The sequence below is a fragment of the Mya arenaria genome, chromosome 12 (genome assembly GCF_026914265.1).
Source record: "Mya arenaria isolate MELC-2E11 chromosome 12, ASM2691426v1".
NCBI lineage: Eukaryota > Metazoa > Mollusca > Bivalvia > Myida > Myidae > Mya > Mya arenaria.
The window spans coordinates 46167631-46183631 of record NC_069133.1 but is presented as its reverse complement, the minus strand read 5'-3'; the positions used below and the strand labels follow the sequence as shown (position 1 = coordinate 46183631).

Genomic DNA, 16001 nt, shown 5'->3' with positions numbered 1-16001 from the left:
TCTACTTATTCTATAGTTACACAGTCTGACAACACTTGACTGCCCTTAATCGTAAAGGCGTCACGTCGCCCAATACACATGTCTAAATAGTTTCTACATGGACGTGTAGTTTAGCCAATACGCTTGTTTATGGGAAGAGCAGAACCGGTATTCATAAAATATCTTCAGTCATTGACTAACCATAAACAGGTAAGTTTAAATAAACTGACGAAACACGTTACATTAATAAATAAGTATTTTATTCCAAAATAGTCTCAACGCTAGGTAAGAATAATTCTACAAAAAGACGTAACATGTATGATTTGTTTGGTTTCATTCAAGCATAGTGTTAAGCCGTAAATAACCATGTGTACCATTCATTCATTTTAAAGCGAATGTTAAAACAATCAAAGAATTAAAAAAACAACAAAAACATTTGATAAAACACTTTAACAAATAGATTCTGACATTCATAACCGGGCCCATAGTCGCTAAAATCTTGACCCTGAATCTGAGACTCAGTTAAAGATATTTGAAATGAAACAAAGTATCTATAATACAACGATATGCTAATTTTGACACCAAAAATTGAAAATTGTTGTAAAATATGTCTCAAACAAGTGCTTCTCGTATGATATTTTTGTGAATATGGTTCCTGATGAGGTATTCCATTTCGATTTTCACTTATATTGGTCTTATTATGCAAAGAAAACTTTCGCTATTAAAAAAACAAACAATGGACTATATAACACACATGTTTACATAAAAAGGCGCGCTAAATATAGGAGAGGTGGCCAGTTTATATTTGAAAAAAATAGAAAACAACATAAATAACAATACTTTTATAGAAGTAAGTGTTCTGTATGAGATCCATGACAACTGTAAATGAGTCAACAACTTTTCATCCAGCCACTGAAGGATGTTACTCCTTCGAAAGACGCCGTTTAAATAAGGCGCCCTACACCAGTATTTTTAATATGAGATCTTTCTGCTTTGCAGACGCAGTCCGCGACGATTTTGCATTCTAAATATCGCCACCATCGTCCAATACTTGTACCCTCTGCAATTCATCCATCGTTATTTAAGCAGAAGGTATTTTGATGGTGCCTTGAACGTCTCTATTGCATGGTCCTTGAATGATCATATATTTCTAGGTAATATTTCACCATACTCGACACTTTATCGGCGGGTTGTACTTTGCTACGTTAGAGCATTTGAACACATCAGAAAATTCAAATGAATTGGATAAGGCACCCTCGATTCTGAAAATAAAACGTTTTGTTGTCATTATGCTGTAGAAACGTTAACATTTTGAGTTTAATACGAGTTGATATGGAGAACAATCCTTGAAGAGGTAATGTACAGGAAACATACACGTATATGCTAGATTAGAAATACAAATCCCTCGAGCCTGTTGATATGTACCATCTGTATTATTACACTTATATATATATAAGATATCTTACACATGTTCTGTACAACTGCGATAAATTGCACGTATTCTCACCACTCGCTCAACATTACATGGTTTTTACAGTTGCAATACACAACACATACTCTCAACACCAACACTCGCTCACCTATGCATGCACAACACTGCACATATTCTAACCACTTACTGACCTATAAATAGAATATGCTGCGATACTAGGCACGTATTTTCAACACTCACTCACCTATACATGCTAACACTAAACGTAATTTGAACGCGCGTTTTCCTATATATGCTCTGTATAGCTGGATACACTGTATATTTGTTCAACCCGCGTTCATCTATAGCTTTTATGTTCAGACACACTTCACGTATTATAATCAGTTGCTTACATTTTCATGCTATGTACCGCTGCGATAGGCTACATAATATTCTCGCCACTCGCTCCCCTATACATGCTCTGTACAGCTGCGAAACACTGCACGCATTCTCGGCACTCGCTTAACTATACATGCTATGTATCGCTGCGACACACTGGACGCATTCTCGCAACTCGCTTATCAATACATGCTATGTACCGCTGCGACACACTACATGCATTCTCGCCACTCGCTTAACTATACATGCTAGGTACCGCTGCGACACACTGCACGCATTCTCGACACTCGCTTAACTATACATGCTAGGTACCGCTGCGACACACTGCCCGCATTCTGGCCACTCGCTTATCTATACATGCTAGGTACCGCTGCGACACACTGCCCGCATTCTCGCCACTCGCTATACTATACATGCTAGGTACCGATGCGACACACTGCATGCATTCTCGCCACTCGCTAAACTATACATGCTATGTCCCGCTGCGACACACTGCACGCATTCTCGCCACTCGCTTAACTATACATGCTAGGTACCGCTGCGAAACACTGCCCGCATTCTCGCCACTCGCTTAACTATACATGTAATGTACCGCTGCGACACACTGAACGAGTTCTCGCCACTCGCTTAACTATACATGCTTTGTACCGCTGCGAAACACTGCACGTATTCTCGCCACTCGCATAACTATACATGTTATTTACCGCTGCGAAACACTGCACGTATTCTCGCCACTCGCATAACTTTACAGTCATACTATTTACCGCTGCGCAACACTGTACGCATTCTCGCCACTCGCTTAACTATGCAAGTTATGTACCGCTGCGATACTCTGCACGCATTCTCGCCACTCGCTTAACTATACATGTTATGTACTGCTGCGAAACACTGCACGCATTCTCGCCACTCGCATAACTATCCATGCTATGTCCCGCTGCGACACACTGCACGCAATCTCGCCACTCGCTTAACTATAAACGCTATGCACCGCTGGGAGACACTGTACGCATTCTCGCCGCTCGCTTAACGAAATAGCTGCGAAACTATATTCGTATTCTTACCAATATCTTATATATGCATGTTCTTCACCGCTAGTATTCTCTACATGTATTATCGTCACTCGCTCACCTAAAAGGACCAGGACTGTGTGTGTCTAGCATGAGGAAGTTCGTTATGCCCGACATGGTCCACTTTGAGCAGTACATTTGAGCGTAAGAGACGAAGAACAACTGTCTGTTGTCGAGGTCCAGTCCTGCAACCGGTTGCTCCTCACCATGCTCCTGCACCCATACCTCATACGCCTGAATCATCGATAACAAGGTTACATGAAATTGAGCTTTCAAGTCATATTTTGATGAGAGAATAGCGAATTTTTAATATTTATAGTAAAATAATGTTATGGCAAGCTCGTTTTGCGTCGTCTTTTCGTTATCTCGTCTCATTCCTTTCCATGTAGTTGTCATTGGCATGTGCATACTATTGTAATTTGATAAAACAACAATTCATACTTAAAGAGCCTGTATGGTATTACGTATACGTGGCTTCATCAAACTTACTATATGAGCAGCTCGTAAACCACCATTATCTGCTATATTTTCTCCCAACGTTTGAGCTCCTTGTATCTGCAAAAAATATGCAAAGTAAACCAACGGTGAAATTTGAGGATAGACTATGGCAAAGAAAAATGAGCTCTCGATTTACATCACTTATGGAAGATTAAGTCGTTATATAGTCGTCCTTTGTCTTAGTACCTTTAAACAGAATCTTAGTGAAATATAAGGCTAAAGCTCTTGTCCCTGTAAGCTTCATTGTTTTTTTTTCATATCAATACTAATGAATATTGATTGCAGAAAATTCTGCGTGTTTTATTGTCTTTGGTCAAATCGACTTATTGTTTACATAAGTAAAGAGAAAGGTAGAACAATATTGTTTCCAGTAAATCATGATATATTTTAGATGCATCGTTTTATATTTCTACAAAATTCACACAAGAACAGCCAACCTCACCGTCATGTTTCCTATCTTAAAGTGGTCATACTGGTCCTTCATACAGTAGGTAGTCTCGTTGAACATCTCGGCCGTCACGGGATCCCACCAGTCCCGTAAACGACCTTGACCGTCGTACTGCCGACCTGGGACACATGAGGTGACATTACTGTAACAACTAACTACTGTCCTCTTACATGAACACTATTTTATTTCAGAATAAACCAAAACAATACGAGAGGCTTCTAAATACACACATAACCAGAACACAATTACAACGTTCATTTACGTTCATTAATAGGGTGTATGAAAAAAGCCACGGGTACTTAGTATTTCACAATGCACCAACACAGGAGCTAACTCGAGCACGTTTGCGACCGAACAGAAAGTTATCGAATGTTTCAAATTACCCAGAGATTGGATTGTATAACCCCTTTGTCAGTAATACTGTGTTCAACAAATGAAACATACCTTGAATATCAAATGCATGTGTTATTTCGTGCCCTATTATAGATCCAATTGCACCAAAGTTAAATGCACTGAAAAGAAAATGAGATGAGTCATTTCTACATGACAAACCCTTAAAGCCAATATAATCACTTTGATCATACAAAAAATAATACAATAACATATAGGAATTTTATAATTAACTGCTTTTATGATATTAACGTTTAATATATATATGTTATATGTTAAAGAATTTACCCAAAATAACAATAAGTGAGATAAAGCTGTACCTGGGCCCATCATGGCTATAAATGGGAAGGTGAAAAAGTGCAATGGGAAGGGTTATGTCGTTCCTGACAGGACTGTAGTCCGCATCTACTGACAAAGGTGGGTTATTCCAGCTGTAACAACGAACAGTACAATATCTTCGAGTGTTTTGATTGGACAGCAAACCAAATGAGCATGGAATCACTGAGGCATGTCTTAGAAAAAGTATAAGAACTTAATTAAATACCGTTCCAGGAATATATTTCACAGACGTCTCAAGAGACTGTCTGAAATCTGGATTGGAATAAGTTCCATAGACTTGCAGCAGATGTCCAAAATCAATTTTAAAATATAAAAGTTAAAATAATGCCATAACTCTTTGAAACGGTAGGCGTTCACTAGAAAAACAAAAACAAAAATCAATACTTAACAATTAGTCTTTACTCGAATCAAACAGAAAGAGTTTATCCATTCTTAAAGCGGGGTAACGAATCATTATTCCATTCAACATTTAACAGATTGTTCCATTCTAAATATGGAGCTTCTCACCTATTAAGTCTGTCACAAAATGACTATTATTTAACAATACGTCTTTACTCATACTAGGGAGTAATAATATCCCTGCTCTAATCAAATTTAAAAGGATGTATCCATTCCAAATGCGAAATTACGAATGATTCATTCCATTCTAAATGCAGAGCTACAAATGATTGTTCCATTCTAAACACGGAACTACTCACCTATTAAGTCTGTCAAACGGTTTACTCAGAGAATTCGCCATGTTTGTAATAGTAAACCTTCTCCATTTGAGCAAATTGTTGAACCAGTTATCGCCGATGGTAAACTGAAACGATAGTTTATTTTACTATAAAATGTTTCATCATCAGGATACAGTTTTATCACATTACATTAATTCATTATGAATAAATAATTGCATTATTATTATACTACGCTTTATCAAAATGAATGCCATGTTATTTGACATATATATTGAAACAAACACCTAACGCACCAGCTTAATTAAATTAAAAGTTATATTTACCATTCCAATTCAGGCAACAACTACTGTTCAATATGGACTGTAAAAAGCACTGGCTAATTATTCCAGTGAGATTTGAACGAATTCTGTAATGTGGGCATCAGAAATGAATTCTTGGATGTTAGGAGTAAACTATGTTTCATTGTATAGCCAAATGTTTGATTCCACCTATAATTTAGCTAAAAAAATTCGATTATGAAGGGAAGTATCATTTATTAATTCTCCATTTTCTTTAAACACATTTAAAAACATAATAAATAGACTTAGGTTTTTCACTGAGACAAATGCCTTTTAGAAATCAAACATACGTCACAACCCAGGAATTAGCAAGTAAATGTAGTTTCTTTCAATCTCATTTGGTTACTGCTAGCCCAAAATACGCAATTTGTACGCTCCAAACTAAACAGAAACACTGGATTATGAAAATACTTAAAATTACTGGTTTGTTCGACGTCTCATAAAGAAATTAAGACACATGACACCAATTAGACAGCCAGCGATAAAAAGATTGATTGTAGTATCAATATAAAACATTTCTTGACATAGTGTTGTTTTATTGAATGCTGTTCGGACTTTCAAATGCTCCATTGGTTTATCAGCTTATTAAATCACTATTTTCTCGTAAATTCAAAAACCTTTGTTAGTGAACCATTCAGAATGATTTTTCTAATAGTAAACGTATTTTTATCCAGTAATATGAATGCAATACATGGTATGGTATAACATGGATAACGATTGGAGAATTAGGCATACTAAGCCTCGTCTTACTGCGATGTGGAAATGCATGTACTCGATATTCGGATCCGTTCTGAGGTATCATTAAACGCTGCATTTTCCATTGTAATATAAACGCTGTTGTCAATTGATCTCAAATATAACGTAATCATTAGGAGTTTGTCTAAGTATATTTCCTCAGAACATTATAATGTCCAAGAAAAGAAGAACATGCGTCCTGTTCTAAAAGTGGTACTCACATTGGTGTATAAGTCGGTAAGGAACGTGTTGTTGAGGATGAAAGACGGGTAGCCCACTTTCTCAATCATCTCATCAAGCTGCAATTCGAGGGATAATTTTAGGCATTACTGCCGCGTATCTTCAAAAGACAATTGGCTAAAGAAAAAGCTGTTTTGATCGCAATGCATCCGAAGACGTTTGGAAGGAGTTTTAAACCAAATAGAGTATTTATTTATATAAATATTATTGAACGTGTTCCATTTTTGAACCGAAATAATAAAAACATTATCAGCTGCAATCTACCTTTTTCTCGGCATTTTCCCTTGTCTTCGCGTCCATCCAGATCTTTCTCAGAAGGTATTCCTTGAAAGCTCTCTTCACATAGGTTACCAGGGTTGTAACCTGCAAAGTTTTATTGTCTGTCCCTTTATTCTATGACTGATATCATAACAAATAAAGTAACTTAATCAAAATATATGTATGGAAGGTATAATCTGGATATAGAGGGGTTCTGGTTACAGAACTGCTTAGTATTACAGCTGCTATAAATGCATTTGGTTCAGCGTAGAATAAGTCTTATTAAGGCATAACAACCATAATGTGAACAAGCAAGCTTAAAAAAATAAACATAGCGAAACTAAAAAGGCATGGATTTTTCATGACAGGACGGTTACAAGTCCAATAAATATATGGAATGAATTGGAAGTTCACGAGTGTGATTAAGTCAAAGTAAGTCAAAGTATACTATGTGTATGTGAAAAGAGTTATAAATCACCTAGTTAGCTGCAATCATCTGTTTTTCCTGGCGTGAAACAGTATAAGAAGTTACTGAATTGAATGTAAATGTGACGTTGTACCTGAGCAAGAGACGCGTCGATCATCGTCGCGTTAACATATACGGCAGCGGTAGCGAGTCCTAACGCCTTGTTGGTGTAAAAAGTACAGCGACGCCAATGCTCACCTTCAGCCTCCATTTCTGTAAAGGCAAAATACATACGTCATCATAGTAGTCATAAAGTGTACGCCAGCGAGTATAGCCTGAGTTTATTATATAATACAGTTACAAAAAGGTATATAGCGATTGGAACGAGTAATGAGGCATAACATCTTCCTGTTGTAAATCGCCATTTCCTCCGTTTCTGCTCTAGAATCTAGTCGAACAGTAATGTGTGGATGTACACAATAATTTAGTCTGATAAATATCTTATCGAAAGTACCAGTACTTAATATATGCCATACTAATATATCAGTTCAAATATGTGATGTTAAACCCTTTCACCCGTGTTGTCTGTTAATTGCTATATAATTTTAACTTCTCAATCAGAGTACAAACATCAAATTATGCCATATTTAACACTTCATGTGGGATTCGAGATAAGTTAGTACCTTCGTCGTGGTTGACATCGGGTTGGAATGTTGTGAGGTCAAAGAAGGGCTTCATTGACCTTGCCAGACCCAGTAAAACATACCTCTCTAGTATGCTGTAAAATTATAAATGAGATTATGAGAGTAGCTTCTACGATTTCAGGCAGAAAGGTGATGCTTTGATCACAGACCCGACCCTTTGTATGACTCTAGTACGTTTCATAAGTATGAGAACATACATATAAGCTCAGAAACACCTTAATGGAAGGAATGTAGTGAAGTCAAACTTATATTTCACCTAGGAAATTCAAATGTTAGTCTTTCCAGAAAATATCTATACATAACAGATAGGAATTACAAAGTCGTGTCTAGTGCGATATTGCAATTAAAGTGATATTAACCTAGAATGAAAAATGTCATTACTTTTGTGTTTGTCCTTATAGTGACATCCGATTAATAGTTAAAAGATTGTCTACACTAGAATAACATTAAATTAATGAAAATCATTCAAATATCAATTCAGGTCCGTGTTTTGTTTCTAGACCCAGACAGATTTTGATTAGAAGTTTGCTTTTGGTATTAACACTGTCTGATGCCATTTTAAGATTAATTTGATAATGAGAAATTGCTTTTACATTACCCTGGTAAAACATTATATTTCCATTCCTTAAAGAAGAGCCTTTCCCTGAATAAAATGCATGGATCGACAAAACAAATACTGATGTTGAATTGATCATTTCAGTCAAAAGCCTTTGATTTTGTATAGCTAGCAGTGTATTAATTTGTAATATAGATGCATAAATGGTCACAATGTAGCACATACATTAGTATCTTACAAATGCTTGCTACAGAAACATTTTGACCATATCATTCGTATTTTGTTTAACTATACCTCATAGAATAGCATACCATTCCATGTCTTAGCTGTCACCACAAATAATATCAATAGGTCTTAAAAGACAACTACAAAACACAACACAGACATTGATGTGTATGTAATGCTGTATGTTTCGAGTTTCAGTGTCATTTTGCGAGATTTTAATTTTCTACATAGCTACTTAACAAAATTGTTAATACTACATGCAGTACAAAGTCCACGTCGAATGTTCAAGTTTATGCAATGTAAAAACTAATTTTCTTCGCATTAACTAGATTACAAAACTACGTTATGTCGAACAATTTTCTCCTGGGAAATCAGGAGGGGTACAATAAGTACGTTAAGTAATACTTATTACTCCCAAAATTGACAGTTAACATTATGTAACTCCTAAATCATTCAATCTTCAACGCCGTTTGCAAACATTATGCATTCCATTTGCGCTGAATCGCTTTACATTCTTACGTTTGTTAAACATTTAGCTTCGTGTAATGCGTTTTCCAAATCATGCTTACGAAATAATCCAGAAATTCAGTATCTATGGTCATGAGTCTTTCACATTTATAACACCTTAGTTCTCTCCTACGTGTTTTTCTACGTTTTTTCCCCATTTTATACATTTCGAATTGCTTATCGATATCTCACATGGGAAATCATTTAAAAAATGTGATTGATTTTTTTACTATTAGTCAATTTTAATAATAGTTGTAACACATCGGGCATCAACGCTATCTAAAACCAGACTTGATATAATAAAAACAGGCGATATCAATCAACTAAAGTATATTTTCTATTTCAGGAAAAAGTGACGTTCCTGATAGGTATTAGGACGCTATACATAGCGTTGGTGAAACATTCCGTTTATGAGCATACTATTTAATCTATTGCGCAGTCATACAATGGGTTTTCATTTATTTTTAATAAGGATTAAGGAAACTGCTTTCTCTGTATCTTTACTAAAGCTATAAATACAATTGCATACCCCTTTTTCTCGTCGTTGCTGTTGTACTCGTGCACGACATTACAGACTTGTTTGAGTGCCCCCTCGTGGAGGACTATCACTTCCGTTTCAGGTTTGACGACATGTGCTGCTCCACTTCCTTCCGACAGTAAGTTGTTCAGGTAGAACGACCAGTTGATCTGTAACATTGCCATGCAATTTCCGGATTGTTATTACATGTTGAGTGATACTAAATCTTGTAGGCTCATTAAGGATGAAGGCGGGTTACAAATATTACTACACTTCAGTCCGTGTCTTTGGTAAAACCAGAACAGATACGGCATCTTAAGTTAGAGGTCATCATTAGGTATAGCTTATAACACTAATAGTGTCCTTGTATGCATTAAAATGTTAACATATCATTTGTATTATATTTGAAAACATTCATGTAGTTTTCAGATATATTATTCTGAGAAGATCCCGGTGATGCGACCAAGAGTTATATTATGGTCGTTATAAACATTACCTGTAAACAATTAAATATCAATTCCATCATCATGTGGAATTCTTGTGTTTAATCAACAAACACAGTGTTAATAATTTAAGGAAATGCAGCTCGGAATTCATTGTGGAAGCTCAGAATAAATGTTGTTCATTCATCTATGGCAATATTTTTAATAATGAAGTATAAAAACGCTGTGTTCACAGTTAGGTATATGATGAATATACGGGTGGTTAATCGCTAAAAATGGTTATACAAGAAAAACTTAAACAATGACATTGATTTGCATGTTTCTCCTACTATTTAAAAACATTACAGCAGTTGACAACAAGTTCCATGAGTAAAAACATTTTGGGTCCTACATATAAAAATGTTTTTACTAACGTTGATCGGAGCTAATTGAAACAACTACCTCGTAAAAGAACAATGCTATGTAAACAGAAACATATTTGCACCCGAAAGCGGATTATGGTTCTTTGAAAAAGATCAAATTGCGCGCAGAAAACGATTTATCTTTCATGAATTAATTTGCATGCAGCAATTAATAAAGCATTTTACGAAATGGAATTAGATTCCAAAGCCAATATTTGTTAAAAGAGAGAGCGTTAACATAATTGATAATTAATTGTGTACTCACCATAGAGCATTTAGATTGCAAATCTTTTACAGCTAAATCCTTGTAAGCCTGTGTCCGGTTGTGGATGTGAAGGTCTATATCATGAGCCTGTGAAAGGAAATTGCGACGATAAAACGACCAGTAAACGGACAGACAAATGCTAGAAATAATTCATGTTAAAATGAAAGCTGTGTTTAATGTTTTTGCTAATGACAAACATTAATGCATGTTCCATTAAAACGAACAATGATGATTAACTGCATACGGTCCGCGTCATTAGTTCGGATTACAATTTAATGATTGGAATGCGATTTAATGTTTTACAAAATATAATTGCCAGGGCTGACATTGAATTTTCTGTATAGCTGAAGCCATATTATGTTTTGCAAAGTTTCTGTTACTGTTAATAAAAAACAGCACCTTACATAGAATGACTTTTCGTTGGAGTAATGTTGAATGTCATCAGTTCATACATGTAATTGATTTAAATAGTGAACTATCCACAGCCATTAGTCGTCACAATCACGCAAAACATCTAAATTAACTATGTCTATTTTTCAATGATCAGCAATAAATAAGTTGTAAAGTCTTAGAAATAAACAGTACTTGGTCCCATGTCTCATTCGCAAGTCCCTTATAATAGGGTAAACCCAAGCACACTGTATTGGTATGAACTGTGTTTAATTCACAGGTTTTAAGTGTTCTGATACTTTTAAAGAAACTGATATTTATAATTACAATGATGAAACATTTAATCAAGTTTAAGCAAATTTGATAAATTTACTATGACATTAATTCCTGTTACGCTGCAGAGTATGTTGTATTCTTGATAAATTGGGACCTTATACCAATGCGAGTTGTTTCTCCAGCTGCAGGATGTTCTGTGCCTCCTTTTCAGCTTGCTCCTTGGTCTGTTCCCAGAGCACCAGGAGCAAACCTGTCGTCTCTCGTAGGTAGGCTTTTACCTGCTGGAAAAAACAACAGCATACATACTAAACATAAGATAACTGTGCCTGGCTAGATAAAGTGACGTTGTCATAGAGACTTCCTTCAACTAATTTAATGACATTTGGCGAATAGAAGTGTTGTATCAATTCGCTCTATTCTGCACTATATGATTATCGTAAACTTTCAGCTCGTTTTGTTATGTTTGCACGTGTCGGTGTATTTTCAACACCTTTCATATTCAATGGTAAATCTTTATCAGAATCTGAGCCATGGGAGTCTTTATTTTTATTTTCAATTCCAAGTATTGAAGTTGACTATTTTTGTGAAGCTATTGGTTTTGACTTCTACAACTGATGTGGTCATTGTATCGCAAACATGGTAATAACGTTCAACCAGTTGTATTTTTCGTTAAACGTTTCTTGTTAACTATTTTCTAACGTTGTTTACTGATCAGTACACAGGTGGAACTTTTATCCCATCTATGGTGTTGGGGTCGTGAAACACTACAAATAAATGTAAAATCACGTGCGAATTGGACAACTGACAACTAGAATATCTATTTTATTGATATTTATTCAGTGGTGGCTAACGACGAGGAACAGTTTACAATGCTTTTTACATACCGCGGTTACATTCTCCTTTGGATGTGAATGCGTATCCTTAATGTGTGGTTTCTTCGTTGTGGTAGGTTCAGGAGTCTCTGTGGTATCGATGTTGTATTCAGGGTTAGTAGAGTCTGTCTTGTTGTCTGTCAATTCGGTCTGGGTTTCATTAACTTCAGGTTGTGAAATAGCGTCTGGATCAGTGCCGTTGATACTGAAAATGTTAATTTTGAACTGCAAATATAAAGGCAATAATGCGATGTCGAACGATTTACAGCACACTACTCTTTTTCGGTTTTTTGTTTCACCAGTTTCTAATGTAAATGTTATTATAATTATTAATATAATAAAATAATATCACAAAACTGTTCATCGGACCCTTTCATTCTTTTATTTCATACAGTTTATATAATACAAAATTTCAAAATATATTAAAAGATGGATATATTTTCTCTCTGATACTTGAAATATAAAGAGTTTCCTCGCTGTGTGGCCTTCTTTTTAAAAAAGAACACAAACTCTCCACGGAAACCAACAACCGCTAATAACCTCTAATTATTCAAATGTTGCCCACACTTAAGAATCATCTAACAGACAAGCAGACACCAGACTTCATTTGTTATTGTTATTATATTCTTAAATATCCCGAAATTTACTTGGGCCACTCAAACAATTCTTATCTGAAATGGTCTATCTGGTGACTTCTTAACTTGCTTAAAATATATTTGTTGAGAATCTTGGTTTCTTGAATATTCTCAAATAAAACGCCCAATGATGTGTAAGAAGTTGCGAGTGGAAAGAACAAACATCTTCTTAAATACTTTGAATACAAATTTCTTTGCTCTATAATTGTCAGGGAGAATCTGAACAAATGTCCTTAAGCAGTATCATAAGATCTCACGTAATGCATACTTCTCTTAAAACAAATTTACTCATAATTATGCAGAATAAGAAAAAAAAACCATATGACTCTGAGAACCATTAGCACTATGGTCGTACTAGTACTCTGCCTCCTTCACCTGATTGCAGACCGAAAGTAAAGTAAAACACAAATCAGACAACCATGTTAGCAGTTTCAATACAACCAGGCTTAAATTAAACAATATCGGTTAACCTGGTTTCGTATTCAAGACGTTGAGAATTAATTAAAATAGTATTTGAGTATGGAAAAGGGAGAAAGTGTTAAGCATACTCACACAGCTTTCTGAGAAAAGAGCGTTCAATGACAGGTGTCTATGAAATCAATCTTTAAATCAATAAATAATAAATAGAGTCAAAGGTAGGGCCACACCTAATAAGGCCATACACCGTGATAAAATAATAACTATAACTATTTGCATAACCGACACACACATTTCTTTAGAATTGACCATCTGAGACACTAGATTTTTTAAACGGTACTTGTAGTTGATGGTTTGGTCATAAAGTATAAGTCCACCTGATTCACAAAATTGTTTAAGTGGTACTTATTGTAAATGGTTGGTACCTGTTTGTGATGTTTGAGCTACGTTTACTGAGCGCCCTCTCGACATCCTGTTTGAAAATGTTGAACGGGAACGGCGAGTAACCAGGCTCGATCTGAATAAAATATTGGTTGGATTATAACCAAAGGACTTCTTGCAGAGATGAGAAATGTTATTACCTCGAATTTCAGTTTAATTTATGTCAGGTAGAAGTGTTACAAGGGTATGTCTTATATTGATTTTTCCGTGTAGTTATAATGCTTTAATGGCTTACTGAATATTGATACTTAAGATATGATTATGATCTGCGACGTATGAGGTACCTTAATGATATTGACATTCGGGTTTCTTTCATCCGGTCCAATCATGACTTGAAACAGCGGCCAGAAGTTTAGCTTATGTATGGACAGTAGCGTTCCAGTCATGTCCCATTTCTGATGCGTAGTGCCTGCCCCGGGTAACGCCTCAGTCCCGCCGCCTCTAGTGACGTTTGTAAGTAGTGATCGGAATCTGCTGATCGTTTCTGCACGCGACACTTGACTTTCGTCCATGCAACTTCGGTAAAAGTCACGCACCTTCTTCTGCACGCCTCTATCTATTTTGTGTGTTTCTGAAAATGTAAAACGGTACCAGTACACTTTCAATAACGTCTTCAGTCTAAGCTTGAGATTTAAACGCAGCAATGGGAATTTTGAAATTGAACAAAAAGGAGAGCATATCATCCGTGTTGACGAAGGGTGATTGGTATATTAAGTTGAACTAGTTTAACTATTTTCACCATCAATGTAGTACTAACAGTTTTGAGCCTTGAGTCGCAAACTCAGACTTAATGCTTCTGTGAGAAATGGGCCGGTCTTTAGTTCGAAAGTAACAAGTAGCCTTATTATTGTATTCTTTAATCTCTCTACACACATACTAGCTTACCAATTAATGTTTTGAGCATGAACCAGTGTTTATACGCCAGTTCCTGGAAGCGGTCCCAGATGGGGTACCCGGGTGGTATGGGCGTCTCCCGTAGCCAGCCTCCACATGCGTACTGGTGGAAGTTCTCACATGGGTCGGCACTCGTGTCCATGGCAGAAAGGATCGAGCTAGCCGCAGATAGGCAGCCAGGAGACTCGCATTTCGGCAGTACTGGAAAAAAGACCCTAACTGAAGACTGTGTATTTAAAGTCGTGCATAGTTATCTGGTAGTATTTACAAGGTCCGCGGTCGGGTCAAGGGAGGAAAATGAAGCCAGCCGCCACCAAGCAACCCGGGGACTCGCTTTTGGCGGAGCTGGGGTTAATACTTTCTGATATCTGTCTATCAGTGAGCGTTAAAGTATGACGAACACTACGATTTTAATCAATATTCAAGCGAAGCGATAAATTGATGTTTATTACCTGTCCATTCCTCCAATAATTTGAGAAAGTGATCCTTTTGCTGTAGATATATAAGTATTCCTCATTTCATCGTTTATTACCTTTGACCTCCTTCTTCCCGCCAATATGCGCAGCAAGGACGATGATAACGACGAAAGCAACGAGTGCCAGCGCGAAAAGACCCTTCTCGGGTCCTGTCACTGCACGCCTCGTCTTGCACGGACTGCACGTGCAAAAAGGCCCGTCCTCGTATTCCAGCATATCATCCTCAGAGCCCGATCGACTGTCCGCGAACGGCGACTCCTGCATCTAATAGGACAGGGCTCTAAATGTTTATTTTCGGTACATACGTCAGGATACAAAATTTAATTCAATATGTTAACAATGCTATTTCAGTGCTATTGCTATGGGTTTGGAATACATATTATGAAATCGTTGGTTCAAACATGATACACATATACAATAATAATACACAGGGTCAAGGCATGATCCCGGGTTAAAAAGGTACAAAGAAAATATAGTATATACATAAAAGTATATATATATATATATGAAAATAACAATTTAATTTTAAAGAAAGATCGTAAAAATAAAGTCGACAAATAAGACAAGAAATAAGACAACTCTACAGTTGTTGAAAACATCAATCTTATAAAACTTATTTATTAAGGAGGCAATAAAATAACATAAATGGTAATATTAACATATAAGTGTAAGTTAAAATACTTTGCAAATTCAAACTATTATGAATTCATTTAAAAGTAACTATTCAAACAGAGATTTTGGCGACATGAAATAAGGATACGCAACTCTATCCAAATGTATATTAACGCAAAATACAA

At 36.1% G+C, this 16001-nt stretch overlaps 1 protein-coding gene across 1 annotated transcript; it reads right to left on the bottom strand.

Moving 5' to 3' along the window:
• Positions 1–228: 228 nt before the first annotated feature.
• LOC128210736 (endothelin-converting enzyme 2-like) lies at positions 229–15468 on the bottom strand. The gene is made up of 19 exons (XM_052915087.1): positions 15261–15468; positions 14720–14929; positions 14119–14405; positions 13819–13910; positions 12354–12546; positions 11631–11750; positions 10804–10890; positions 9707–9864; positions 7869–7963; positions 7340–7458; positions 6786–6914; positions 6503–6580; positions 5230–5333; positions 4513–4623; positions 4247–4314; positions 3797–3921; positions 3346–3411; positions 2918–3090; positions 229–1241 (listed from the first exon to the last, which is right to left on the bottom strand). The coding sequence occupies exons 1-19, from the start codon at positions 15466–15468 to the stop codon at positions 1142–1144; spliced, it is 2523 nt and encodes an 840-aa protein (XP_052771047.1). The 3' UTR covers positions 229–1141.
• Positions 15469–16001: the final 533 nt, after the last annotated feature.

Excerpts from the sequence above, each read along its gene's own strand:
- LOC128210736 (XM_052915087.1), bottom strand. The coding sequence starts at position 15,468 with ATGCAGGAGTCGCCGTTCGCGGACAGTCGATCGGGCTCTGAGGATGAT. Across the intron at positions 3,412-3,796 it reads TTAAGATAGGAAACATGACG|ATACAAGGAGCTCAAACGTT; the intron begins GTGAGGTTGGCT and ends TATTTTTTGCAG. Across the intron at positions 1,242-2,917 it reads CACAGTCCTGGTCCTTTTAG|AATCGAGGGTGCCTTATCCA; the intron begins GTGAGCGAGTGA and ends TTTTATTTTCAG.